Source organism: Xyrauchen texanus, chromosome 27, assembly GCF_025860055.1.
Source record: "Xyrauchen texanus isolate HMW12.3.18 chromosome 27, RBS_HiC_50CHRs, whole genome shotgun sequence".
Classification (NCBI taxonomy): Eukaryota; Metazoa; Chordata; class Actinopteri; order Cypriniformes; family Catostomidae; genus Xyrauchen; species Xyrauchen texanus.
Genome location: NC_068302.1, coordinates 13,874,774 through 13,902,502, shown reverse-complemented (window position 1 = coordinate 13,902,502; position 27,729 = coordinate 13,874,774). Strand labels below are relative to the sequence as shown.

At 38.4% G+C, this 27,729-nt stretch overlaps 1 protein-coding gene across 1 annotated transcript in view; it reads left to right on the top strand.

The window, feature by feature from the left end:
- The first annotated feature begins 312 nt into the window (after positions 1-312).
- si:dkeyp-14d3.1 (transmembrane protein 132C) overlaps positions 313-27,729 on the top strand; it is a 402,929-nt gene continuing 375,512 nt past the window's right edge. Inside the window, exon 1 of the mRNA XM_052094014.1 lies at positions 313-1,076. Coding sequence (XP_051949974.1) covers positions 1,001-1,076 — 76 coding nt within the window. The 5' untranslated portion in view covers positions 313-1,000. The remainder of the gene's footprint in view (positions 1,077-27,729) is intronic.

Here is a 27,729-nt window from a genome sequence, read left to right as displayed (position 1 = left end):
TGATGCATATTTGACAAAACCATTTAAAAAATTTTTTTTTATTATTTCTTTAACAAAGTGGAATGCTAAATTAATCAAAATACTTTTGTCAAAAACATCTTGGAGTTTTGTAATTATTTAAATGCTTTGACAGATAGCTGTGCTTATTTGCATACAAGTCTATGGGGACCCCCTGATCGTCGATGCGGTGCCTCAGGTGATGCTGTAACCCTGTACCCTCTCACTTCGGACTTACCAGTTCTGCTCTGGAGTGGAGAGGAAAGCATGGCGCAGGGACAACTTTAAACCCAAATGCACATCAGCCTTTAAGCGATTTTTTTCTCTGTCATTAGAAGAATATTCCGATGAAGGAAACCACCCAAATAAGATACTTTTCATCTGTGGAGGTTACTTTATGCGAGACTGCGGATATGGAAAGCGCAAATCGTGCAATCGTTCGCTCGAGGAACTTTTAGGACGTGCACGATAATTCCGCATTAGAGGATGCGCGTGCGGATGCGGAGAAAACCGATATCTTGCCTCACGCGTTACACATCAGGGTGAATCCAACAGAAAAGATTCCAACCCCGTCAGACTTTATTAGAAAGGCAAAAGTATCCAAGGCACGGGCATTAAATTCACTCGCTACCGAAACACTGATTTTCGTACAAGTGAGTTGGATAAAACGACGCGTGGGGGAAATATTTCGGATGCGCGAAAAACACAATATTTGCCACGGATCTGTCGCGCAACGAGGAGAAACAGTGGCATCAGTTTGAATCCCGATAGTGCGTATGCATTCAATATCATGTGTTTTGGGACGCCCGAAGTAAAGTAAACCGAGCCCGATGTTAACTGAAGAACATGGAGTATGAGCACGTTTGGATATCCTCCAAGTGAGACACTGGAACTTACTCGCGCACATTGTGTGATCATCTCTCCGGATAGCGCATAAAGGGAGACCGCAGGTGCCCTCCCGTTGCCCTTTTCACTTTTCTGCCCTTCTGTGCCGCCCAGTAAGATGGAAGCTCCTCACCTGGCCAAAGCAAACATGTTGCGTCTCCATTCTCTGCATTTCATTTTAATGCTGCTCAGAGGTAAGTTAAGATATACGGGGTTCTCACGTTTTGGTCACATGCACCCCTATTTATTAGCGTGCACCGTCTTACACTATGACTATCACTTGCTGCATGGGGTTCATAACCTTAGATCTAAAAGTGAAATTAATTGTTTTACATTTAAAAGCTGTTGCGGATGGTGACTAAGTCCGATCTATTGAACTTGTGTTTTGTGAACCGCTTCTAAGACCACGTGCTGCAACTGCAGGATTCGATTTCGAACACTCTCAAATCTCTTTGTCTCCTCCCTTCTTACCACACACACACTTTCACACTCTTACCAGTAGTACTCAGACAGCTTTTCATTCACTCATCATTTAGCATCTTAGTTATTTCATAATTAAAGTAGTCAAGAAAGTCAGCCTCAGTAGTGTACAACAGGGCTAAAGGTCCTCCGCGAGGTAAAGTGCACTTTTGATTTTATTTCCCCCAACACACTAAAAAGACACTACTGTACCCCAGTACTTTACTAGACACCTGTTTGTCACTATGACTTGCAGAATTGTCCTGATCCATGACATCATCTCGTCAGTGTCTAAAGATTGATTTTGAGGAAATATGATCTTGAACATTTAATAACATTTAAAATGTTGCATATTTATGTAGCCAATAAGAATCTCTGAAATGATCACCTTCATTTTGAGACAAAATACTTATTTGTCACTTTCAGTTTTGTTTAAAGTGATTAAATTTCAAGTTTTTCCAATAACTGTCCTATAAGTGAAAGGATATTATTTGGGGCAAAAAAACAACCAAAAAATTCAAAAAACAACACACATTGTTTTTCTTAAGTGTGGTGAATACATTTGTTATGAAGTATGTTTTAAATAGGTTGCATTGACTGATCCAATCACAATGGAGATTCGATTGTTTATAGAATACTTGAGATGTTATAAAATGCCAAATATGATTACAATTAACAGGAAATTGCACACCCTTTTCTAAAAAGGGTTCTTTTAAATAAGCATTTTAATAATTTATTACTCAAAAAAGCATCTTGCTGTTTCAAAAGTGTTTGCATATATTGACAACACTTGCCCTGTAACTGTTGCCCATATATCTGTACTATATACAAATAACCAACCTAATACCCAATATTGTTACACTGTAAAAAGTTAAAATGCACAGTTGGTACCTTTAGGAGCTATATCCACCCTGTAACTGACCCTTAAAAATGACTTTTATTGGTGTAACTTGTAGTCTGGTTCAGTGATTTAGTCATATTTAAAAAGGAATGCCTATCATCATTCTTTCATCTGTATTCTACCCATTAACACTATTTTATACACCCATATTCGCAGTAGTATCAGTGTCATCATAAATTACATTAACAGAGTGTAATTGACGAATATCATGGCTGCCGTATATACCGTGTTAGCACACTAGCATCTTGGATTCAGAATGTAAACACAAATTAAACAATATCTACTGCATATTACTTTAAATCATCATCAAGTGGTTAAAACAGCTTCTTATACTGTTCTAGTGTGCATTCTGCCCTTAGAATGAGGCATGAAGTCATTGACAACACATTTCAGTTGATGTTTTACATGTAGTCTTCATCGTCCTCATATTTAAATGTTCCTCTGAACGCCTCACCCAGCAGCGTGGCCAGTGTCTGAATGTGTGCTAAAAACATGTCGTTGCTCAGCTGTTTTGAACAATCGAATAATGAAGAATCACTTCTCCTTAAGTGTGCTTGGGCCTTGATTGTTGAGAATTTTTTTTCCTTTCTGTCTGTAGGACTTTGTATTGTTCAGGTGTGGGGGCAGAAATGGCAGTTCAAATGACTCCTTTCAGTAAATCTTGGGCACTCCTGTACGCTGGGTAGCATTTGGAAGTTATGTTAAATGAGCCATAATATGTAAAAAAAAAAACATAATATGAGGCCTCTAAATTAATAAGGCAAGGGCACCTTTTCTCTCTTTCTCCCTTCTTTCTTGCTTTAAAGTCTCTCTCTTTTATTGTCTCTCTCTTTGCCTTCCACCCCTTCCCTCTGTACCCCAGTGGTCTTGTCTTGCGAGAGAACATGTTGCAGTTAGTGCTGAGATGACTTTGGAATTTTTCAGGTCTTTGAGCTTGATGTTCAGCAGGCCCACACATTACTCATTGTGTTTTAAACGTCGAGAAAAAGAAGGGGATGGATTCATAATTAGGTTGGAGAGATGAATTAGAATTCTGGAACAACACAGAATCACTGAACTGCTGCTGAATGCTGAAGAGAAAACATTTGTGATTAATGTTTTTTAAAAGAGTGCTCTTCAACCAATGAAAAAAGTTTAGGGAGGTAGAGGTAGATTAGCTAAACCAATTTAACTAGATAGAGCTATTTAAAGCAGAAGTATGTCATTTCTTTGCCACTGTTGTAAACTTTTTATCCTTCTAGAGAGTGGGAAACTCAGAAGGTAAGACCAGGAGACTCGGTTGTATCTTCAAGCAGGATTCTTTATTGAGAAATTCGTGCTGTCAGCAGCTGCAGGGACCAACATCTAACTAAGGGAACTTTACATTGTAATTTATACATGCATTTAGAGGGCAGTGCTTAGAGATAGACACAAAGCACCCAGGTGATAACTTTAAAGCATGCAAATGATGTATACAGGCATAGGAAACCCACCCTAGACTCTAGATTGTTACCAGTCCTAGTCCAATCAGCATAACTATTCAGATACAGAGACGCTAATCCAATCAGCCTAACTATTTAGACAACTGGGGCTGGGGCTCCAATAGCCATTAAAAGACAGAGGATGAGATTGTCAGTAGTCTGACTAATTTAATTTACAATAGAGAGAACAGAACTGGAAGGAAATCTCTTGCTGGAATACTCTTTCTAACAGCTGATATATTTATCATTTATACCTTAAATGCTAAATGCAGTCTACTCTACTTTCCCAGTTTATATATATGATTGTGTTTAACATTTTATAAATTTGTAATACAACAATTCCCCCTTTGAGAGTTCTAATAACTCTCACAAAATAAAAATGTAGACACTTAAAAGTTCATTCTTGTAACTTGTGATCGTAACAGGCACATAGCACTTGCTCTGTGTTGTTTTTTTTTGTGATTGCATGCTGACACAGAACAAACATGCAATTAGGGTCCGTGAATTTCTTATGGGTAATAATCTTTTTTGGTTGGAACTGTTATTTTCTCGTGAGGTGCTTGAGTCATTTGTTGAATGAAACACTTGATACTGTGGACGCATAAATAGTACACCAGTAGGAAAAAGAACAGCAGAATTGCTATTTCCTTTATCCACAGCCAGGGTTTACCTAGCAAGTTTCCAAACCATGAAGAATTATTTTCAGTCATCTGATGTAAATTTGCTGCAAGATCAAGAATGTCTTGTTGGATTTTGTTCTCACTTCGACCACAAAGCTGCAAAGTTCACAAGGAATTTCACCCAAGGGAGTCGAGGCTGGAGCATAATTTTCCATACACCAAGGAAAAGTCATTGGCAAAAGTAGATCTGTCATAATGGGAGGAGCTGAAGTTAGGTTGCAGGATGGTAATCCAGGAATGCAACATGGAGAGGGTGGAGGAATTGTTACATTGTGACATGTATCCTTGTTGTATAATCCACTGGTATGATGATCAAAGAAGGTACACGTGTCACATTTGGAGATAGGGTGTGCCACCCATGGGATTCCTGCTCCTACTGAGGGTGCGTGTGGCATGCAAACGTCCTTTCCTGCAAACAAGGCACTTCTTGACATATTCATCAGCTCTAAGAATATGTTGTTTCTGGAGTCCACACTTTGTGCGATGTCCATGATGGTTAGAAATGTGACAATCTTGATCATGTTGATGGATGACTGAAGATTCCGTATGTGAGTCTCTGTGTTGTGTATTTTTTTTTCGTTCTTCTTGTGATACTGGGCTTGGCAGTGGGTCTAGTTGTTTTCTGGAAGTTGTGGCCTCATACGCAGGTGAGGAGGTCGATGCCCATCGGTCTCGGGACAGCCATCAAGTGGTATCTGCAAAGAGGGTAGAAAGAAAAACAAAAGACAGTAGAGCAGTATTTGTTCAAACACCAGGGTTGTGTCCTAAAACAAAAGACAGTAGAGCAGTATTTGTTCAAACACCCGGGTTGTGTCCTTTTCTGAGTCTGCTAATGTTGTTCCTTCTTTCCCTATTTCATAATTCCTTTGACATCTAAAGAACAGTGAGGTAAGGATGGACTAGTGGATGGGGAAGGCCTATGAGGGAGTCTTCACCACAGGGTTTGTCCCCGATGCATATTGCATTCGGTTCTTCCCTGGGCTCCTCACTGGTCTGTGTCCTATCCTATCCCTGTAGGTGGGGAACAACTTTGCAGTGTGACACATGAGTCCAGGTTTTCTTTCCCTGACACAATACTGCAGCTGCTGTAATCAACATCACTTGATGTGGTCCGTGCCACTTAGGCTCTAATGGCTTATTTCTGAATGTCTTTATCATGACCCATTGACCTGGGATGATTGTGTGTCCACCTTCTGGTGGAGTTTGCCAACACGACTCAACTCTCTCTTTGGCACTCTGTACTGCCTTTGTGAGGTTTTCACAGTAAGCGATCAGGGCATCTGAGGCAATGTGTACGTCAGCATTTCTAAGATCAATCACACCTGGCATTTGCATTGGGCGTCCAGTAATAATCTCATGAGGGCTCAGTCCTACTGATCTGTTAGGTGACGCTCTCATACTACACAGTACTGCTGGCAGCGCTTCTACCCATGGTACTCCTTCCTGATGCATTTTGCTTAGCCTGGTTTTAATTGTTCTGTTACATCGGTCTGTATGGGCAGTGAAGATTCCACTTAATCTTCAACATTCTAGACACTTCCTTGACTACCTGTCCTGTGAAGTGTGTACCTTGATCTGAGTCAATGCAATCTGGTAATCCCCATCTGGGAATGAAATCAGTGACAAGACATTTAGCAGTATGTGCAGCTCTAGCACGCCCTGTTGCATAAGCTTCTACCCATCTAGAGAACTTATCTATTACTACCAAAACGTCAGTTTTTCCCTTACACGGAGGCAATGATATGTAGTCAACTTGCAGGTGACAAAATGATCCTGGTGGAGCTGGGGTATGTATTGCTGGTGTAGTAGCTGCTGGTACCTCATTATTTTTCTGACATGTAACATACCTCTTTGCTGTTTCAGTGGCTACATTTCTGAATTTTGGATTCCACCATTGATTAGAGAACCTGTGATTCATTGTTGCTGGACCACTGTGACCCAAATTGTGTATTTGTTGAGCCAAATATGGCAGCAGTGATTCGGGAGCAACATACTTTCCCCCTTTGGTCCAGCAGCCAGATGAATCCACTGTGGCTCCTTTGTCTAACCATGTCCATGCTTCATACAGAGGAGCGTCTTTGTACAGATCAATTATTGATTCAGGAGGCAGAATTGTCTTCTGTGCTATACTACCTGAACACACTTGTACAGTTGCATAGGAACAAGCTTGTTTAGCTGCTACATCAGCAAGAGCATTGCCTTTAGCTTCCATTGTATTAGTGGTGAGATGTGCTTTCACTTTGATTACTGCCAATTTCTTTGGAAGTTTCATGGCAAACATTAGATCTTTCACTAATCCAGCATGCTTAATGGGGATCCAGCAGAAGTTAGAAACTGTCTGGTTTGCCAAATGATACCAAAATCATGAATGACCCCAAAAGCATACCTGGAATCTGTGTAGATATTTGCAACTGATCCTGAAGCTAGTGTGCATGCTCTTGTTAAGGCTACTAGTTCTGCAGCTTGTGCTGAAAAATGATCTGGAAGACGACCTGAAGCAACCACTTCAGTGGTGGGCGTTACTGCATAACCTGCTCGTCTGTTACCTTTAATTACTTGAGCTGACCCATCAACAAACAACTCAAATTCTGAATTCTCTATGGGAGTTTCTTTTACTTCACTCGTAGATGTATATGTAAGCGTAACACAATCATGTGTCATTTCAGCCTTCATCCTCTAACAAAACTTCAGTCATTGCAGACATCATACATGAGGATGGGTTCATGACTGGTGCACGCTGTAGAACTATATTCGGGGCTGTGAGAGTTGCTAACCAATTTCCCCAACGAGAGGAAGTGACAGAAGTGACTTTTGCTTGATTCATTAGTGCGGACACTGCGTGAGGGCATCTTACGTTTACAGTCTGTCCTAACACCATTCCTGATGAAGCCTGAAGCGCTAGATGAACTGCCTGTACTGCTCTGAGGCATGGGCCCATACCTTGAGCGACTATGTCAAGTTTACCAGAATAGTAATGAATTGGGCGTAAACTGCCCCCATGATCTTGCATTAAACATGCAGTCATGAAGCTTAACCCTCAGAGCCCGACGGTATCGTCCACGACGTCACACGGCACCTCTGATAAATATTTATATAATTTGATGAAAGTTTTATCGATTTTCTTACCGTTTTTTCCAGCAGAAAGCTAACGAGCTAGCCATCACGGGGGTGTCTTTGGTGTCTTTGTAGCCTTTACAGAAGGTTTTCTATCCAGCCCGGAACTTGTGCCTCTTTTCGGAGTTTTTCAGCAATAAATCCAAACACTTACATCCAAGATTTATCCACTTGATGTCCATAATTTATCAATTCTCCATCATTTTTGCCGCTAGCTCGATGCTAGCTGCCATTTTGGATATCACATGATGCTTTGCGTGAGGTTGTTGACCAATGACAGGCTGATCCGTCTTCCACGTTGGTGTGCGTCATTACGCATGAACCAAGCTCTGATATTGTGGAGAGAGAAACGCACGGCAAAGTAGTTTTGAGGAGAGAGAGAAAGAGACTCGCGGCAAAGTAGTTTTGAGGAGAGAGAGAGAGACTCGTGGCAAAAGTAGTTTTGAGGAGAGAGAGAGAGACGCACGGCAAAGAGCGAGAGTGATTGAGAGAGAGAGAGAGAGAGAGAGAGAGAGAGAGAGAGAGAGAGAGCGCGTGAGGCAAAAAACGCCTGGACTTTTTTGGAAAAATGTAAATAGTTTTGGTTCTGTAGAAGTTACGATGTTTATTCCTGTGCTCCAGGACTCCAAAGACATGAACAAACTGTTTTCCAGAGGAAATTTGCTTAGCTTTTATTTATTTGTGTGTGATTTCAATAAATATTTGAGTGATTCAATTTCCGTTTTATTTTTTCATTTGTCTTTATGGTCCCATAACTTATTTTACATTCAGGTGACATCAATGCAACACAAATATGCTGAAAGTCCAATTTGTCTTGAAAAAAAAGAGGTGTGTCAATTGTCTGTGCACAACAGGGTTGATGTTTTACAAGCTTTTTTAGTAAATAAAACCAGACGGAAAATGAATTGTAAAAATGCCCTTAGGTCTTAAAGGGTTAAATGTTCATGGACATAAAGAACAAAGGGTCTATCAGTTTGTGCAATTCCCAATGCTGGTGCTTGACATAGTGCTCTCTTCAAATCATTGAACGCTTTGAGGTGAAGTTCTTCCATACAAACAGTATCTGAATCTTTACCATGGCCTTTTAACAAGTCATAGAGAGGCTGAGCAATCGAGGCATATTCTTCAATCCACGGTCTACAGTAACCTGCTGTTCCTAAAAATGAGCGGAGTGTTTTAATGGTAGTAGGCGGAGGTATGGATTTGACTGAAGCCGCTCGATCCTGTGTGATGGATCTATTTCCTGCACCAATTGTTTGACCCAGAAATATGACTTGCTTTTTAGCAATTTGAGCTTTGTGAAAACTGCATTTGTGTCCTTTTTATGCAAATAGTCCAACAATGCTGCCAATTCAGTTTGATGTACCTCGTGATCTGTTGAGGCAATCAAAATATCATCGACATATTGGATCATAGTGGACTGTTTTACCGGACATTCTGGGTCACACAAATCACGTCTGACAGCCTGATGGTATATAGTTGGGGAGTTTTGAAATCCCTGTGGCAAACGTGTCCACTGGTATTGTTCATAGTCAACTGTAAGCGCTAACCATGGCTGGCTGTCAGAGTGCAACGGTACAGAAAAGAATCCATTAGACATATCAATTACTGAAAAAATCTTACACTCCAATGGCAAGCCATTACAAATTGTAGAAGGATCTGCCACTAGAGGGGTGATTTTATCAATATGTTTATTGGCTACTCTGTAGTCTATTGTAAGTCTCCATGTTGCATTGGACTTCTTGATAGGCCATATGGGTGAATTACATGGACTGTTGGTTTTAACTAGCACTACTTAGCGTCAGCAACTTTTCTACAATAGGTTTGATCCCCTGTATAGCTTCCTTATTGATTGGATATTGTTTGGTGACCGGAGGTGGAGTTCCTGTCAATTTGACTGGTTCTACACCTGTCAACAAACCACAATCATCCTTGTCTTTAGCCCAAATTGGATGATTCTGTAAGAAAGCATACTCTGGAGGGATTGCATTATTGGTAGAAACTTGTGCTGAGCAAATTTTAATGCTAGCAGATTCTGAGGACATGTCTAAAGTTAGATGTACTTGTCTCAGGAGATCCATGCCTAAAATTGCACCTGTATTTAATGGAGCACATAGCAGTTTTGTAGTCAGAGTTTTCGGGCCAAATTGTACCTCTATGGGCGGGGTTTCATACAAAACAGAATCTTCACCTATTACGCCAGTTAAAGAAAGTTTGGTTTTCTTGTACGGGATGTCTAAACTTTTAGCCAATTTTGTAGGAATTACTGTAATTTCTGCACCTGTATCAAGCAAAAAATCAATCTCTTTCTCTCGTATGCTACCTTTCACAAAAATTATTTTGTCATTATGATGGATTACAGGGAAAGGTAGCTACTCACAGCCCCAACAATTAGTTTTTTTCCTGGTCTTGTTGTGCTCTTAGAAGAGCCTGAACGAGCTGTCCTAAAGTTTCAGTGGACACTTGCTGAACTGCTTCAGGGTTGTAAGCAGGTGGGGAGGAGCAGAATTATGCATAGCATTTCTATTTGCATCTTGTAACTTCTTCCTACACTCTTTCTCCCAATGTCCTAATTTTCCACAGTAGTGGCATTTGCCTTCTTTTTAGACCACCTGTTTTTTTGTTTTTCTGTGCTAAATGTAGCTGCTGCTGCTACTCTCACTTTGGCTTTAACATCAGCATCTCTTTCCCATGTAGCCAACCTGTCTAGGTTACTTCTAAGAGTTCTGTTAGACCAAGTGAGATCTAGGAATGGCAAGGCTCTTCTGTACTCAGCTAAAAGGCCATCTGACCAGATGCGGACTAGGGGTCCCTTGTCATCTAACACACTTTCAGAATTATCAACAATTCCACTGTAAGTTACAGCTGACTGACAAAACCTTTCAGTGTATTCACTCACAGTTTCTTCTTTCTTTTGTACACAGCTAGTGATTCTTGACCAGTCTATTTTGGGTCCCATGATATTCTTTAGAATTTTCAAAACACCTTCTCTTATATCAGCTTCTACTGGCATGCTGTAGTTCAGAAGTCACTGCAGATTCAAAACTGTTGAATTCAGATTCAGTCAAAATTTGTGACATTAACTGTGTGACTTCTGTTAACGACATGTCATATAGACGCATTTTGTTGATCAATGCTCTTCTAAATTCAGAAAACTGTGTGCGTGCTGAGGGTAAGCTCTGGGATAGTCTCTCTATATCTTTAGGTCCAAGCTTTTGTGACTGTTTGTATTTGGACAACAGAAGAGTTGGTAGAAACACTTTCAGTTCCCTCAATTCCCTGAGATCGTCTCCTAGCACCACACACATTGACTGAATTTACAGGCACAGCAGTTACGGATTGGAGAGCTACATCTGTTTCAAAGAAATTTTGTAAGTCAGGGAAAATGTTATCCGGCTGATTAACTTCTTCTACAACAGTTTTTTCTGCAGCTTTGTTGTGGTTCAATTTCTTGGTTAAAGAGGATACTCTAGCACGGAGCTCTTTGTTCTCTTTCTCTAGCTCTGAGTTATGCTTAGACTGTTGTGTAGCAAGTGCTAAACAAAATTCTCTGTGGCAGCAGATAATGCCTTTCACATTGTTCTTGCGAATACTTGCTCCTAGTACCTTTTTACACTCATCTACTGACCAAGTCTTGTCTGGATGAATCTCATATTTCTTAGTTAGTTCTTGTCTAACATTCTCAGTGACAATTAGGTTCAGTTGTTCTCCTAACAGTGTTTTGAATTCACTATCTGACCACAAAGGAGTCACAAGACCACCTTTTTCAGTTGTGGGGATTAGTCTAGCACTTTTCTTAAACATTTTGTGGATTTTCTTTGTTCTGTTATCACACAAACAAACACTAAAACGTCTCTGATCAACAGAGGGTACACTTGTTAACACAGTTCAACTATTGTTAACCTTCTTTGACCCAAGCAAAGGATAACACAAATTACTAGCACTTTATGCTAATCTTCTCTGTCTAAAAACAGAGGGTAACAAATATTCTTCTCTGCAGATACAGAGGATAAACAAAATATTAGCCTTTTATGCTAATCTTCCCTGCCTGAAAACAACAGAGGGTAACCAATATTAACACGTAATGCTAATCTTCTCTAAAAGACAATTTTAGAGGATAACTTAGTTAACCAAACCTACAGCTGTCTGTTAACCCTTCTCTGACAGTAGCAGAGGATTTGTACTGGTCTTAAAGGTTCTTTTAGATAGAGTAGCACTCACCAAACTTTGGTTGTAAGAAAGATTCAGGCTGGAATGCAGTCAGATCTTTGTTGAGCTTGAAGTTTCAATCTGGATTCAGGTGAGTAGCTCTATCCGGTCACGGCACCAAAACTGTTGTAAACTTTTTATCCTTCTAGAGAGTGGGAAACTCAGAAGGTAAGACCAGGAGACTTCGGTTGTATCTTCAAGCAGGATTCTTTATTGAGAAATTTGTGCTGTCAGCAGCTGCAGGGACCAACATCTAACTAAGGGAACTTTACATTGTAATTTATACATGCATTTAGAGGGAAGTGCTTAGAGATAGACACAAAGCACCCAGGTGATAACTTTAAAGCATGCAAATGATGTATACAGGCATAGGAAACCCACCCTAGACTCTAGATTGTTACCAGTCCTAATCCAATCAGCATAACTATTCAGATACAGAGACGCTAATCCAATCAGCCTAACTATTTAGACAACTGGGGCTGGGGCTCCAATAGCCATTAAAAGACAGAGGATGAGATTGTCAGTAGTCTGACTAATTTAATTTACAATAGAGAGAACAGAACTGGAAGGAAATCTCTTGCTGGAATACTCTTTCTAACAGCTGATATATTTATCATTTATACCTTAAATGCTAAATGCAGTCTACTCTACTTTCCCAGTTTATATATATGATTGTGTTTAACATTTTATAAATTTGTAATACAACACCACTATATCGAAAATAATCCCTGCTTTCTAATTGGTTGGACAATACAGTCAGCTATAATGCAAATTATTTGGTTTCAATTTCAATTATTTGCAAAATATTGCACACTGTAGAATTCTTGGTACATGAAGCAACAACTATATACATAAATGTCATATACAACTGTCTCGTATACCGTATGCACACCTACTGTGCAAGTTATTTCATTACTACATCAGAAGAGCAGTCAGTGATGTGCAGTGTGTTCACTGTTTTGCCATAGCTTCTTCTGTGAAGAATTGTTACTCATGCAGCAAAATTGAAAATGAACTGATGTCACATCAGAGTACTTACACAAAGCTTCCAGGTGGTCCCATCTCAATGAGGCAACAGTCAGTTTCACGATAATTTACTTTCTCTGTTCCTCTGTGGTGGAATGACCTTCCAACCTCCACCCGATCTGTTGAAACCATCTCATCATTCAAGAAACAAATGAAAACCATCTCTTCTGTGAGCACTTAACCAGTCCACACTAATGCCACTTTTAAATGTTAATAAAATAAAATAATAAAGTGTCTGTCTTTTTTCTGCACTAGCTTCTACAATTCTCTATCTACTCTGTGAACTTTGAAGTGCGATACGGCAGATATTGTTGACTTTTGTATGACATATTGCTTATGTTCCTCAATTGTAAGTTACTTTAGATAAAAGTGTCTGCTAAATGATTTAATGTAAATTACAGTGAGCATGAAATCATGATCACTTGTTGTGATCTTAGCCATTACAAATCAGCAAAGCCATCTGGAGAAAAAGAGGTTTAACTGAGATCTTTATTGGAGTGCATTTTATTGAGGTGTAATAGACCTGTTAAGAAAATGTTGGAGTTACATCAAAACATCATGTCTATTATTATGTCACCTGGTACTTTGTGGTCCTTTATTGCTGACGTCCAAAGGCAAAACAGAGTATTTTTGAGCTAAAAGAATATTGTATGCAGTTTTCACCATAGAATGACATTTTATAATGTAATTTCACATAATGAAGAATTGTAATAGTAAAATGATTTGTCAGCCATTGAAAAGGGAAAATACTAGTCCCTTATTAAGTATACAGAGTTCTGGGGGCCTTATGCATAACATTTTGTGTTGTTTCCAGATTTAATGTGTGTATGCAAACACAGCAGAATCAGCATACACACATAATAATTTGATTTACAAATATTACATACTGTACTCCATGTTTGTGCACAGTATAGTTTATGACTCTTAATTTGCAAAAGATTATGCACTTACATGCACAAGCTTTTGACACCACATGACCAAAATAACAATAAATGCGTCACAAAACACATTTTGAATATTCATGATCTTATATTCATATAAATATGGCCTTGTTTGTACATGAATTCATATGTAGCAAAAATGGAATAACCAAGACAGAAAGCCCAAAAAGAAACTTTTTAAAATGCGTTTTTTTTTTTTTTGCAGACACAGAGGCCTGAAGATATTCTTTAATCTTGTGTCACTTAATAGTATTTTTAATAAAAGAGAGAATACAGAGTTCAAGTTCAAGTTTATTTATAAAGCACACTTTTAACATTAACCAAAGTGCTGTACAAGTTGCCAGAGTGGCAAGTTACAGCGGCTTTTCAACATAGGTACTTCAGAACACCATACAAGTACAGGGATGAACAAAAATGGTTAAATTGTAAAAAAAAAAACATATATATATATATATATATATATATATATATATATATATAAAATCAGCCACAACATTAAAACACCTGTCTAATATTGTGTAGGCCCCCCTCGTGCCACCAAAACAACGCTGAATGCTCTCATAATGCTGTTCTTTATATACAAATACATATCCCATCGGCCACTTCACCAGGGATCATCACACATACACGCTCCGGGTGCAAACTCCACCTTAGTTATAAGATAAATACAGACTTGCCACAAGTCATTCCTTAAATAAAAATACATACTCGGCAGGCATCACAAACAACAGATATGGGACCAGCCACTCCTAAGATATCAAACTATCCCAGCGAGCCCGTTTCCCAAATAACCCACAACATTTTTATACTCTAGCTAATTGATAATTAGCATGGGGAGAACCAATCAAACCCCCCACGCTCTGCTCCAACCTAATCACAAGAAGATTCAGGGTCGTCACACCATTGTTTTCATATGTGGGCTGATATTTTGAGAGGGCTTTAGCAGATCTAAATGTTTCTCCTCGGTTTTCAAAATTTGTAAACAATAGCACTAAAATGATTATTTCAGTAAAGTTGATCAAAAATTATTTGTTAGTTAAGAGTAGATCATGTTTATTTAATTCCTTCATAAGATCATCCAGATCTTATTTCTTGGCAAAGTTTTCATCTGGATAATCTGGCCCCACAAGCTAGTACAGTAGTTGAAGAGCCCTGATATACATCATAATATGATGCATACCCATAATGCTCTCCCTTCTCTATGAGTAATTTTATATTGCTTGAAGAGTACTGAAGCGTGTAAGCTGTAGTTTTATACACTAAATGCGTGTTTAGTGTTTGTCTCACCTGGGACCAAAACCAGTCATCCTACTCTCGCTGCCTCATTAAACCAGAGCTGTTCTACTGCCCACTGAGATTAGTTTACTACTGGGAGAGATTTCAACATCAAAATGCATTTTATGAATGCCAGCCTACAACAATGATTAGTTGCTCAGTTGTGAATGTGTAATTATTTAGTAATGGAAAAACATTCTGCATAGTTGAATGCTGAGTTTTTAAACATTCCATTTCATCCCTATGACTTCATTCAGGTTGATGTCCAGAGTTGATATTCAACCCTGGAGTTCAAATTACAATAATAAAGTGAGAGCTGATGTTCTGCTGTCTCTATTGAGAGCTTTAAGGCCAGAAACATACTCTACACAAGTACAAAGGCAGACTTGTCCTGTTGAACATGCTTAACATACTTTTTACATTCCTCTCCTGGTAAAATCTCTCAGTTCTGAAGGCAGTGATAGAGTTCCCTTCAAATGTCTGTGCCATTAAACTGAATGTTTTATCATTCAATGTATTATCCATGACTGCATTTGACTTGAAAGAGAAAACAGATTGCAGAAGTTTACTTTAATGTTCGCTATTGCAGCCTTGCGGCAATGCTGAGAATGCAACGTACTTGCATGGGGTACGAATTGCTGTCTGGCATATTTTGGAACGCAGCGACACACAAACTTGAGTTTGTGTAGCTAGAAGCATGAACATTAATTTACTTTTGAGTATATTTCTGGCCTTAAACCTCCATTTCTGTCTGTTATTGGGTAACATTCTCAAGAGAAATGTGGTGGTTAAGCAAGAAAATAACAAATTAAGTTATTTTAAAAGCACCCAAGAGGACAGAGATACAGTAATTACACAATGAGTTTTCCAAGAAATCCCTTTTGTTTCACATAGATTTCATTCTGTGTTTTAGGTTGTGTCAGGTTAGGTTATGGACTGTTTTTTATATACCAGATTTCCCTTTTCAAAGAGTTTCCACATTTTCCATATGGAGTGAAGCGTAAGCCTCAGTGTTACTCCCGATGGTGTGTTGCGCTCTGATTGGGAGGGTTACTTTTCAAACTACAGATTACAGAATACATAAAAATTTTATTTGTATCGTATTCCATTAGATTACTCAAGGTCAGTAACGTATACTAAATACCTTGGATTACTTCTTCAGCACTGGTAGATTTTTTTACTTTTTTTGACTATAAAAACTCTGCCAGTACAGTGAGACAAAATACACATGTTAAAAATACATTCTCTGAAAAACCTAAATATCTTATGCAGTGTTGTTTCTAAAACAAAATAAATAAAATTGATCTTGTTTTAAGGATTTTTTGATATTTTTTTACAGGAAAACGATACAAAAATTATTATCAAGAATACAATTTTTGCCCTAATATTGAAGGTCTTACTAGAAAAAAGAAATTATGATCTATACATGAATTTTCTTAATAAAAAAACGTGATGTGCATGCAAAAAGGCTAGAAAGAGCATTTTAGTTACGTGTAAAGAGGACAGTTTACACAAGGTTTATTTATAAATCTTCTGCTCCAAACTTACTTCAAACTTGTCTGCTCGTATGAATGTAACACATCATAAGAAAGTGTTTCACCACTCTTCAAATGCACTTTGGATCTGAAAGGACTAAATATTAAATGAAACAAATGACAATAAAATGCAAAGTAATCTCTTCAGTAATCAAAATACTTTTTGAATGTATCTGTATTCTAATTACCATTGATTTAAATTGTATACTTATATTTTATATTTTAAATACGTAATCCCGTTACTTGTATTCCGTTACTCCCCAACCCTGGTTGCGCTTCAGCACTGTACTTAAAGTAAAAACAATTTCAACTTTGACCCCATTGCCGCTAACCTTACATAATGTCAACCAACGGTGCAGAGACAATTCGGATTATGTATCATTACATGGACGAGGCCAGCACTACAATAATATTTTTTAGGAAATTTCTGCAATACTATTCATGTGGAGGTCAAAGCAGCACTTGAGCGGTGTGTTGACGACCCTATGCAAGTCATGTGTAATGCTTTTAGATTTTTTTGTTAAGATGCAATATAATAGAAATTGTTACACTTTACACAGTGTTAGTTTGATCCCTTTTTTTCTGCAATTATGGCTCAAAATCTTTTTAAGAAATAAATAATGTGAGCCTACTATGGAATGATTAGTTAATCACTTGTGCTGCAGAATTTGCTGATTCAAGTGGATTCAAGCCTTTTCTTAATACATGTGCAGGGAGGCATTTATAGATAATTACTGTCAGTTAGTATAATCAATGAAAGGTCCTTTAAGCAAGGCTAAAATTCTGATAGTTAAGGACACATGCATACAGTAGGGTTATTCAGTTCCCTATCTGTCACTTACTCGACGTTGTGTCGATGTAGTGACACTAGGGGTCACTCTTGGGAGCCCCAAACACCTCTGATATTTGAGAAAATGTGAATGGGAGTTGAATTTGCATGCCTTTCCCCCGGAAATACAAGTATAAAAGGAACTAGCTTGCAACCACTCATTCACTTATCGACTTTTCTTCGGAGCCGAGCAGTGTTCAATCACTGAGCGCCACCTGTGGCTTAACCTGGTCTAGATGAAGGATGACGACAAGGTACGCTTCTTTGATACCCCCATCTCCCAGGCTGGCCTATTCGGTGACACTGTCGAGGACTTTGCCCAGCAGTTCTCGGCGGTCATGAAGCAGACTGAGGCTGTCCAACACATCCTGCCCTGGCATGGCTAAGGGTCCCGCACCTTGACTGCTCATCACCAAGTGTGTCCACCTGTGGTGATGACACCGGCTCCACCACAGACAGGGCTGACTGCCTAGGCCCCGACGTAGAGCCCCCCGCAGGAAGCTGATTCCCCCATCCCACGATCTGGCACCAAGAACCCTAGGAAGGCTTCGAAGCACCCCTGAGACAGGTGACCCAGGGAAGGTGGTGGACAGACCACTTCATCCCCCAGTGGAGGGCTGGGAGGAGAATCTTTTGTTCCCTTTGAATTTAATTTCACTTAACTCTGAAGGGGCTGCGACACACACTTTTTTTCACAGCTGGCAGGGTGCTACGGAAGCGCACACAACTGTAACTTAAACACACCCACGCTCAGACAGTTGTGACGAGTCACGAGGATGTTCAGTCTCTTCCCCTGTCGCTGACCAGTCCTATGGTGGGCATGCAGAGGGAGGTAAGTGCTTTGATGTTTCTCTCAGCACATCCACGAGTTCGGGACACGAGGCTCCTCAATGTGGCAGCTCCTGCTCTCCCCCGCCACGAGGCCCCACCCGCAGGTAAGTCAGATGCGATTGTACCCTTGGTGCTCCTTGCTCTTCAACCCATCGTGCTGTTTGGCCAGGACGATCTGACTCAGCTATGCGACTCAGTTCGCCAGGCGCCCGGGTTCAGCGTTGTCTGTTTCACCTTGGTAAGGGGCGAAAACGCAGCTGCCCTGTGTGAAGAGATAGTGCCTGTCCCTCCAGCCAAGATGAAGAAGGGGTTCTCCACACCCAATACACCCAATGTGACCTACCATGGGGACTTCTTCATCATTGGTGTGTGAGTGTGTATATGATTGTGTGAATGGGACACAGTGTAAAGCGCTTTGGTATCTGCTAAGGTTAAAAAAGGCAATATATTAGTGCAGACCATTTACCATTTTACCATATCTTCCATATGCGATACTGCTTGTCGGTAATTCCATGTGACGTATTCTCCACGCGCTACCTCCCCTTTGGCAGGGTGTGTTCTCTGCAGTGTCTATCCCCTATGGGAAAGGACACCCACCCTGATGCGGATACATATGGCCCCAGCTGAATGATTTTCTATTTTTGTGGGAGAAAAAAGAAGAGATGAGGCCGTGGCTGGCACGGCCTGTTCCCACTATGAGTTAGTCTTGTCCCCGGAGTGCAAGGGACCATACGATGTTCGTGGAGCATTGGGGAAGTTTATGTAGGGTCCAGGTGCACTTGCTACGAGGCACACAGTGGCTTGCCTGCACCTGCACCGCCAGTTCACGTAACACAGTTCAGCTGGTTGTGGTGTTTTGTATAGGGACCCCTAGTGTCACTACATCAACACAACGTCGAGTGAGTGACAGATCTTGCCACAATGCTGAGCTACCCGCTGAAGTGGCCAGGACCCTGTCTTTTCCTCTTTACACTCTTTTGAAATACAGCATGGCATAATTGTGCTAGGACATATCGTGCTATTCAGATCTCCTTTTTTTTTTGGGTGGTGGAGTTTATAATATATCGTTTAAATAAAGTACTTGTGGTTCTCAGTGTTTTGGGTCTTTCTTAGGAAATGGTCCCATTTTTGCTAAATGTATGTTCCCATAATTTACATAAGATTAAATTTACAGGAGACTGAGTTTACAGTGTAATGCAAAAATAAATAAAGAGATAAATAAATTGTCATTGATAAATGATAATTAGTTAAAAACAAAAACTCTGCCTACATAAATATATCTTCTATTGAAATTAAAATACCACAATTTCACTGTCTATGTAGTTTTATTCCTTAAATGATTGAAGGATTTTCTAAAATAAGGAGGATTTTTTAATTGCCCCAAACTTTCTGTTCAACCTGTTATGCTGTGGCATTTCCCCCTTTATAAATAATTGTTTGATCCTTCTGACAGATTATTTGAGGGACAGGCATGTCTTATTCACCAGAGGGTTCAAACCAAAGTTTTTCTTGCAGTTTTACATAACGGTTATTTTTATATTGGGCTCATCAAGATCAATATTTAATCTCACAGTGATTACTGTGATCAGTTTTATACAGAATCTTTTTTCTTTGCAAAAAGTTCCAAAATATTTACAGAATAATGTGGTGTGGTGTGAATATATTTTCTAGTTAAAGGATTAGTTCACCCAAAAATAAAAATTAAATCATTGTTTACTCACCCCTGTGTTGTTATTACTCCCTATGACTTTTTTCCTTTTCTTTGGGAGAAATTGTGAAAGAATGATGTGCTCATGTGTTATAAAATGGCAGTTTATAGTGACTACCTCATCAAGCCTCAAAAGGACAAAGAAGTATAGTTCAGAAGTCAAATTAATTATTTCACGGGACTCACGATTGTTATGAAAGCATACGAAAATTTTTGGTTCACTGACCATTGATCTCCTGTGCATGTTCATGATAGGAAATGAGAGCAACATTTCACACAGCCTCCTCGCGACATTGGGATGGTCAAGCGAAAACTTGTTTGTTTATCTAAAAACAGGTCCTCCACAGTGATAGCCATAACAGAACACTGTATTTTCTGTTTTTTTAATGTAGTACTTGGAAATCAAACAGAAACATAGAGAAGGCTACAGGTATCCACAGTCATACTGTGTCCTTACCAGATGCAAAAATTGTCATTAAGTTTTTTTCCTAATCAGCCATGATGGGCAATGGTACATTCTATTGTTTGCCTGTTTTCTATTTTTAGCACTGTGCAGGTATCCGTCCACTGTTAACTTACACCAGTCCAATAACTTTCAAAAATTAAGGCTGGGCATAGAAATGCATAAATTCTCTGACTACAAACTCTTCAGACATGTTTAGTAAGTTCTTTTCTCTGTTTTGTGCGCAGATTTGTTGTGTTCTGTTGTGGTTATCGCTGTGGAGGACCTGTTTTTAGATAAACAAACATGTTTTCGCTTGAATGCCTCAATGTCATGAGGGGGCTGCATGAACTGTTGCTCTTGTGTCTTTATCATGTGCTTTCACAACAATCATTCATGGAATAATTTATTAGACTTATGAATTATACTTTTGTGTCCTTTGTGTCCTTTTGAAGCTTGAAGAAGGGATCACCATAAACCGCCATTTTATGACATCACTGAGCTCAAATGTTTTTCGCAATTTCTCCCTTTGTGTTTAGAAAAAGACAGAAAGTAATATAGGGTTATAACAACACAGGGGTGAGTAAACAATGACTGAATTTTCATTTTTGGATGAACTAAGACCCCAAAACATGTTTTGAAAGAGAAATGTAATGGGTTATAAACATTTCTATAAATTATTATTTTTTTATAATTATAATGCACAGAAAATGAGTGATACTTCCAGAGTTTACCTACTGTGATATGGTTGAAATAATGTAACAATACATTATTGGTACTTTACAAGGCTGTAACCAGATATTAAGGATTAGCCGTTATAGCAATTAAACAAATCTGCCATTGAAAAACATAGTATTTGTTTACAAATAATCTGAATATTACTCGAGATGTGTTCCTCTATTGTTTTCCCACATTGAGTACATGTATATGGTGGTATGGCTTTGGGCCTGATGTGATTTCTTCAAGGTTCGGAAATAACATTTAAAAATAAAAAAAAGATATATATATATATATATATATATATATATATATATATATATATATATATATATATATATATATATATATATATAATTATTTATTTATTTATTTATGTATTTTTTAAAGGGTAAAATCCTGAAATTTTCAGTTGCACAGTTGGGTCAGTTTTTGTAATGTCAATTTTCTTGAATAAAATATGTAATTCTAGAAAAGAATACAGTAGACAACATCATGGTACAGTATTTCATTTTCTGTGAGTAAAAATTTGATGGGTTTCCTTATTATCAGGAATGTATTTCACTCTTTAGATATTTATAGATTGGATTTGTAGATAAAGAGATTTTCCCCCTGGAAACTTGCCTGTCCTCATTTGGTCTGTGTGTGTTTTTGCCACAAGGCATAGCAGTAAACATGAGCTGAGGTATTTTGTTATAAGGTATATTAGTAGAGGAAGAAACTTTTCTGCTGATTGTCTGCTTTGTTTCCTCCTAATGTTTCCACTTAATAAATGTGAGATTTTACAGTGTCATTACACTGAAGACACATATCTAAAATAGTTGACTGTAACCTGGATTTAATTTTCCAGTTAGAAAAAGTTTATCTTTTAAAAAAGCATATCGAGATTCCTGTGTTCTGTTCTGTTCCATTCCACACAGCTGCTTTTAAACACAAGAATGCGTCATATGTAAACACTACCTAAGAGAAGCACCTGATCAGGGGTTAGGCCATCCCGAATCTAGCCTAATTATTCAGGGCTTCCTAAAGACACAATAGTTAATTATACGTTCAGGTCGACCAACTCGATTTTGAAAATATGTAGGTTTGCTCATCACTAGTGGTGTTAATATTTTACTTCTTTGAAACAAAGGGGTCTCTTCTGTACTATGGAGAAATCCCAGCCAATTTTTTCATCCGCCACCAAATTTTACAGTTGGAATATGCATAGCCTGACAGATAGTTAGGCATGATGTGTGAATCGTGTTCACTCCAGAGAGCATGCTTCTACTGATCTCAGGCTTGTGTGCAGCTGTACCCCCATGGAAACTCATTTAATGAAGCCCCAAACAAACAGCTCTTGTGCTGATATTGGTTCCAGAAGCACAATAGAACTTGGTAGTGAGTGCTGAAATGGAGAATGGATGATGTTTACACACTGAGCTGCTGTTGCTCCTAGACGTGTGTACTTACACAGTAACTGCACTAACAGCAACCCATGCTGTACAGAAATGTAACAAAATGAAAAGATGGTGTCCTACGTGGTGCCATGTTAAAAATGACTGACATTTCAGTTACACTATACTGTATAATATATAGGCCTACTAGCATATCAAACATTATTTAATGCTTTATGTGAAATGTCATTTTAACACAAGCAAAGTGAATTGCAAAGATGACTTGTTTTCTTGAGATCACACCAATAAACAAAATGTATTTTCTTAATAAACAAAACTTTTTCTTCTAGTTATCTTAAGAAGCACATCAGATGCATCAATAATGCCTCTATTGCATTAAGTATTTCATACTTTCACTTTTTAACAAATAGTTAAAATACAATAATCATATAGATTGAATATATTGAAAGTGCTATTTGTATATTTTTTATACAGTGTATGTTCATATTTGAATGCACATCAACCACTGATAACAATGCATTATATCTTGTTTGTTACTAACTTATTAATAAAAGTTATTATACAGCATCGGTGGCCAAAATAAGGTTGATTTTAAAATAGTTTGATTCATTGATCCATTGATTGATTCATTGTGTGTTTTTTCTAGATTCTTGAATGCATCCGTTCTAAATATTGATTTAAAAAAGGCTAGGACAGGTTACATTTCCATTAGGGCTTTGAATTGAGTGTATTGTCTTGTGTAGGCACAAGCACATGTGCAGCTTGCTTTCACTGTATCTTGATCATGAGAAGCCATTGGGATCTGTAACTAATACCAACAGTAAAATAGTGTATTTTTAAAAAGCCCCTACTCTTACTGTTACAAATGAGTGCTATTCTTGAAATATGTATTTTTTCCCCACAAGAATATTGTTCTTTTCATAAACTTTCATCAAAATGTAATTACATTCTCCCTATGTTTTATTTATCTCCTGCTGATGTAACCAAGTCTACACATGCAGAAAAAAGTAATGTTAACCAATTATATACTTACATAGATCGCTTTTCACAATCCAATCAAATCATGGTGGATAAAATCAATTCTGATTCATTTAGAAACAATAGTGGATCCAGACATATGGGGATAAAGGCAATTGTCTAGTTCAGTGTTTCTCAAACTGTGGTACACACCATGTGGTAAGTGACACGTCTGTGGAAAATTAAAACACTAAAAATATTAAATATGTAAATAACTATTTGCATTGCATTTTTTTATATTCCCATGTTTTATGCTTCCATGTTTAAAAAATATATCATTAAAATACAATACTGATATATGAACAACTTTAAATTTGTATGTGCATAATCATTAGAATTGTGTGTGCAAAACAAGCTTCTGCGTAACCCACGTTGCATCAACGTTGCATCAACATGAATTTAGAGCGGGAATAGGCTACGCACGTAATACCACTCCATCTTCTCAAAACTATCTAAAATGAAAAAGCATAAATCAGACATTTTGTCATGGTTAAAGGCACCAGAACTGAAGAGGACTGACCCTAGTTCTGACACACTGAATTCATCAAACAAGGGAGATGATACAGCTGACAGCACCTCCGCTGTTGATCCTGATCCAGACATTCTCAGAACTCCTCGTGCTAGCAAGAGTCAGAAAACAGCTACGAGGCGGTACAATTCAGACTACCTCAGTTTTGGGTTTACTGTCACCAGCACGTAGGAGGAGCCGAGGCTACAGTGGATTATGTGCTGTGAGATTCTCAGCAATGACAGTATGAAGCCAGCACATCTGCGACGACATTTGCCAACAAAACATGTGACCTTAAAGGACAGGTCAGTTGATTTTTCAAGGCCACAATAAAATGTAGCGCAACTGTTGTGTCCAAAGTGCAAGTAGCTTTGTTTTCAGCAAGACTGCAGTAGGGGTAAAATATTTCAGTGGCAGGGAGAGCCTCCACAGAGACCTCTCCCTCTTGATGCATCACAGTTATTTGCATCTCCCTCTCAATCCGGACACACAGCTTTTTCGCTGGAATGGATGGGCCTTAAGTGTAAAAAATTAGGCTTTACTTTCTGCCCCATTAATAGTTTACTCTTCAGCAGCCTCAGTTTGAATCTTTAGGTTCAAGTGCAATTCGTTTTAATGTTATTCAGTACCAATAGGATTTTGCTGCATTTTTCCTGAATTTTTTGGGTTCTTTTGCATTGAACACACACAAATCATCATTATCTGTACTTTTATTAATTAGATTGTAAATGCAATTACATGTCATTATTTTAATGCACCATAACTGAATATGCATTTAGCAAGAAAAAATAAGCTATCATACATTTAGGGATCCAAAACCTGTGCCTATTGAAAGAACCTTATTTATTTATTTTTTATTAACATTTTCTGCCCCAGACAATGCATGAAAACTTCTCTAAGTTTCAAATAGATGTGCAATAAATCTGTAAACTAAAAACACAAATGAGGATTCATTAGGCCTGTTGCAATTATTACATAGTCTGAAATTTAAATAAAAAATGTAATTTTCGAAAAAAATGAAAGTGGCAATTTTTGTAATATTTTGAAATATATGTTGCATATACTGTATGTATATATGTGACCTTTTTATATCAGTAAAAAAAAACATTTGTGAACATTTATTTTCAGCATAAGTGTTCAGCATATATTGATATTTTAAGATTTGTAGCCTACTGTATTAATAGCACTTCAAATTCTGCTCACATTTTACTACACAACTAATGTGGATATTAAGTTTCTGTGTATAAACGCAGGTTTTGTGTCTCATTCACAGCACTCAGGGTGAAGATTAAATGCTAGCTGTAATGTATGTGTGCTATCTGCGGTCTTGCAAAAGTTTATACAAGGATTTTGATAGTGATTGTAAAACGTGTAGGAGACGAGACTATAGAGAAGATGCAATAGCTGCTGTGCATTTGCGGAAAATGTGCAAGGTACCGCAAATAATGTGGAGACTGGCTGAATTTGCAAGAATTATAACGATCGCAAGATCACAAAATCCTGGAGGGACTGGTTATTTCTCATGTATAGCAGGGGATGAAACTTAACATTGTGTCTCCTGAACCAAAAGTAACAAACATATGACATATCTTACAAGACCAACACTTGGCACAGATGACGTACATGACCAGTAGACCCCATGTATTAGTACAAATAACAGTAGAACACTTCACAGAAAATCAATATATACAATCAATAAATACAGACCATTTACAATTAGGGGTAATTTACAGTGAGCTAGACATATGGGAAAGTGGTACCCACATCTTACTCTTAGTAGTACTGTTGTGCAAGTTGCACATCTGTAAATATTGCAGTGATGCAATATATATATTGTTTATATATTAACGTGACGGATCGCGAGAGAGACGAAAATAACAGTGACGGATCACAAGGGAGACGTTTATGACTGTGACCATGTGGTGACAGGTCTCCATTGCAGGAAAGATATTATTCCCTCTCTAATTCTGTTGATTGCTAAAGCAGGTAAGCCCCACACTATTGGTGAAGAGCTTTGCTTACCTCTCGCAAAAGAGATGACTCTTATTATGTGCTGTGAGAAAGCAGCAAAACAGTTGGATGTTGTACCCCTTTCCAATGACACAGTCACTTGCGGAGTCACGATGATGTCAGGAGGACACTAATTGTGTGCATTCAAATGAACAGGTGTTTTTATCTGCAGTTAGACGAAACTACTGATGTCGCAGATTTGGCCAATTTGCTTGTTTACGTTCGATACGAGTTTGAGAGCGAATCACATTAGGAGGTTTTCTTTTGTAAGTCCCTATCAACAAGAACAACAGGGGAGCACATATCTGAGCTTCTGAATAGCCTTATTAAAGAGAATGAAATTGACTTGGAAGAAATGCTGCAGAGGTTGACGATACTGACGGCACCAAAGCAATGACAGGTCGACACAGCTGTGTTATTGCATGGATTAAAGAAGTTGCCCCAGATGTTAAGTGGACCCACTGCAGCAGCCACCGCAAAGCCTTGGCTGTATAGAGAATGCGAGTGGATTTAAAATGTGTACTAGATTCTGATGTCAAAGTTGTGAATTTGATCAAAGCTCGGCCCATGAATTCACATCTGTTTAGTGTCCTCTGTAATGAAATGGGCAGTGAACATGAGCAGCTTTTGCTACATACTGAAGTGAGATGGTTATCGAGAGGCAAAGTGCTCACGTGACTCTATGAACTTCACTCCAAGGTGCAGATATTTTTGCATCAGCTGAAGTCTCCCATTTCAACTCTGTTTTATGATCCAGTGTGGCTGGCAAAATTAGCCTTTTTCCTTTTGAATGAATTGAATTTGGGAATACATGGCCTCAGTGTAACTGTTTTTGATGTCAAAGCAAGCAATGTCCCTGTGTTCCCATCTCTAGATAATTTTCTGCACACTACTTGATTCTGCCATTTAAGATGTAATAGTTGTGTACCTCTCCTCACTAATAGAACAATTTTCAGAGTACTTTTCAGAGGAAGCAAGACCAGAGTGGATCAGAAATATTTTGAATATTTGTATCCAAAGACAAAGTCAATACCGTGAACTCTCCTTCATGGCTTTGGAGGTTTTAATGCCTTTTGCTGCTACCTACAGAAAGGCTTCTCTGCTCTAACTGCAATAAAGACCAAGTACCTTAACAGAATGGATGCTGAGGCACTTCTGATATTATCCCTAACATTGCAAGGCTTTGCTCATCTTAACAGACTCCTACTGAAATTGTGAGTAACCCCTGATTTTATTCTAATTTGTGTGGAGGAGAGAAGATGGTTTGTATTCCACTCCCCCCTTTTATCTTTGTAATGTTTGTATTTGTTGGCAAAGTATTATATTCATAAAACAACAACAACAATATAATAATAATAATAATAATATTACAAATGAATATACTTTTTCATTTTGTTATGTTATGGTGGTGAGTAGGTTGTACTTGCAATATCTGATTTTATCAGAGGCGGTTCTTGATCTGAAAAGTTTGAAAACCACTGGTCTAATTCGTACAACGAGACGTGCACTTTATTTCTCTTCAGTGAAATTGCAGTTTCATGGATTTGTGCACCCCTCACTCTCAATGAAAATGAAATGTGACATAGCAAGATGATGAATTGTTGCATAGCTCCCTGTCCACTCTGTGCTTTCTTTTATTCTTTTATTTTATTATGCGAACAGCGTTTCATGTTGTCTTTAAGGGAGGATTTCAGACGTCTCTTCCAGTGCTTTCATGAGTTTGATTAGTGTGTGAGGGTCATAGTCAATCAGAGTTTATTAAAGCTGAAACTAGTCCCTTCTCATCAC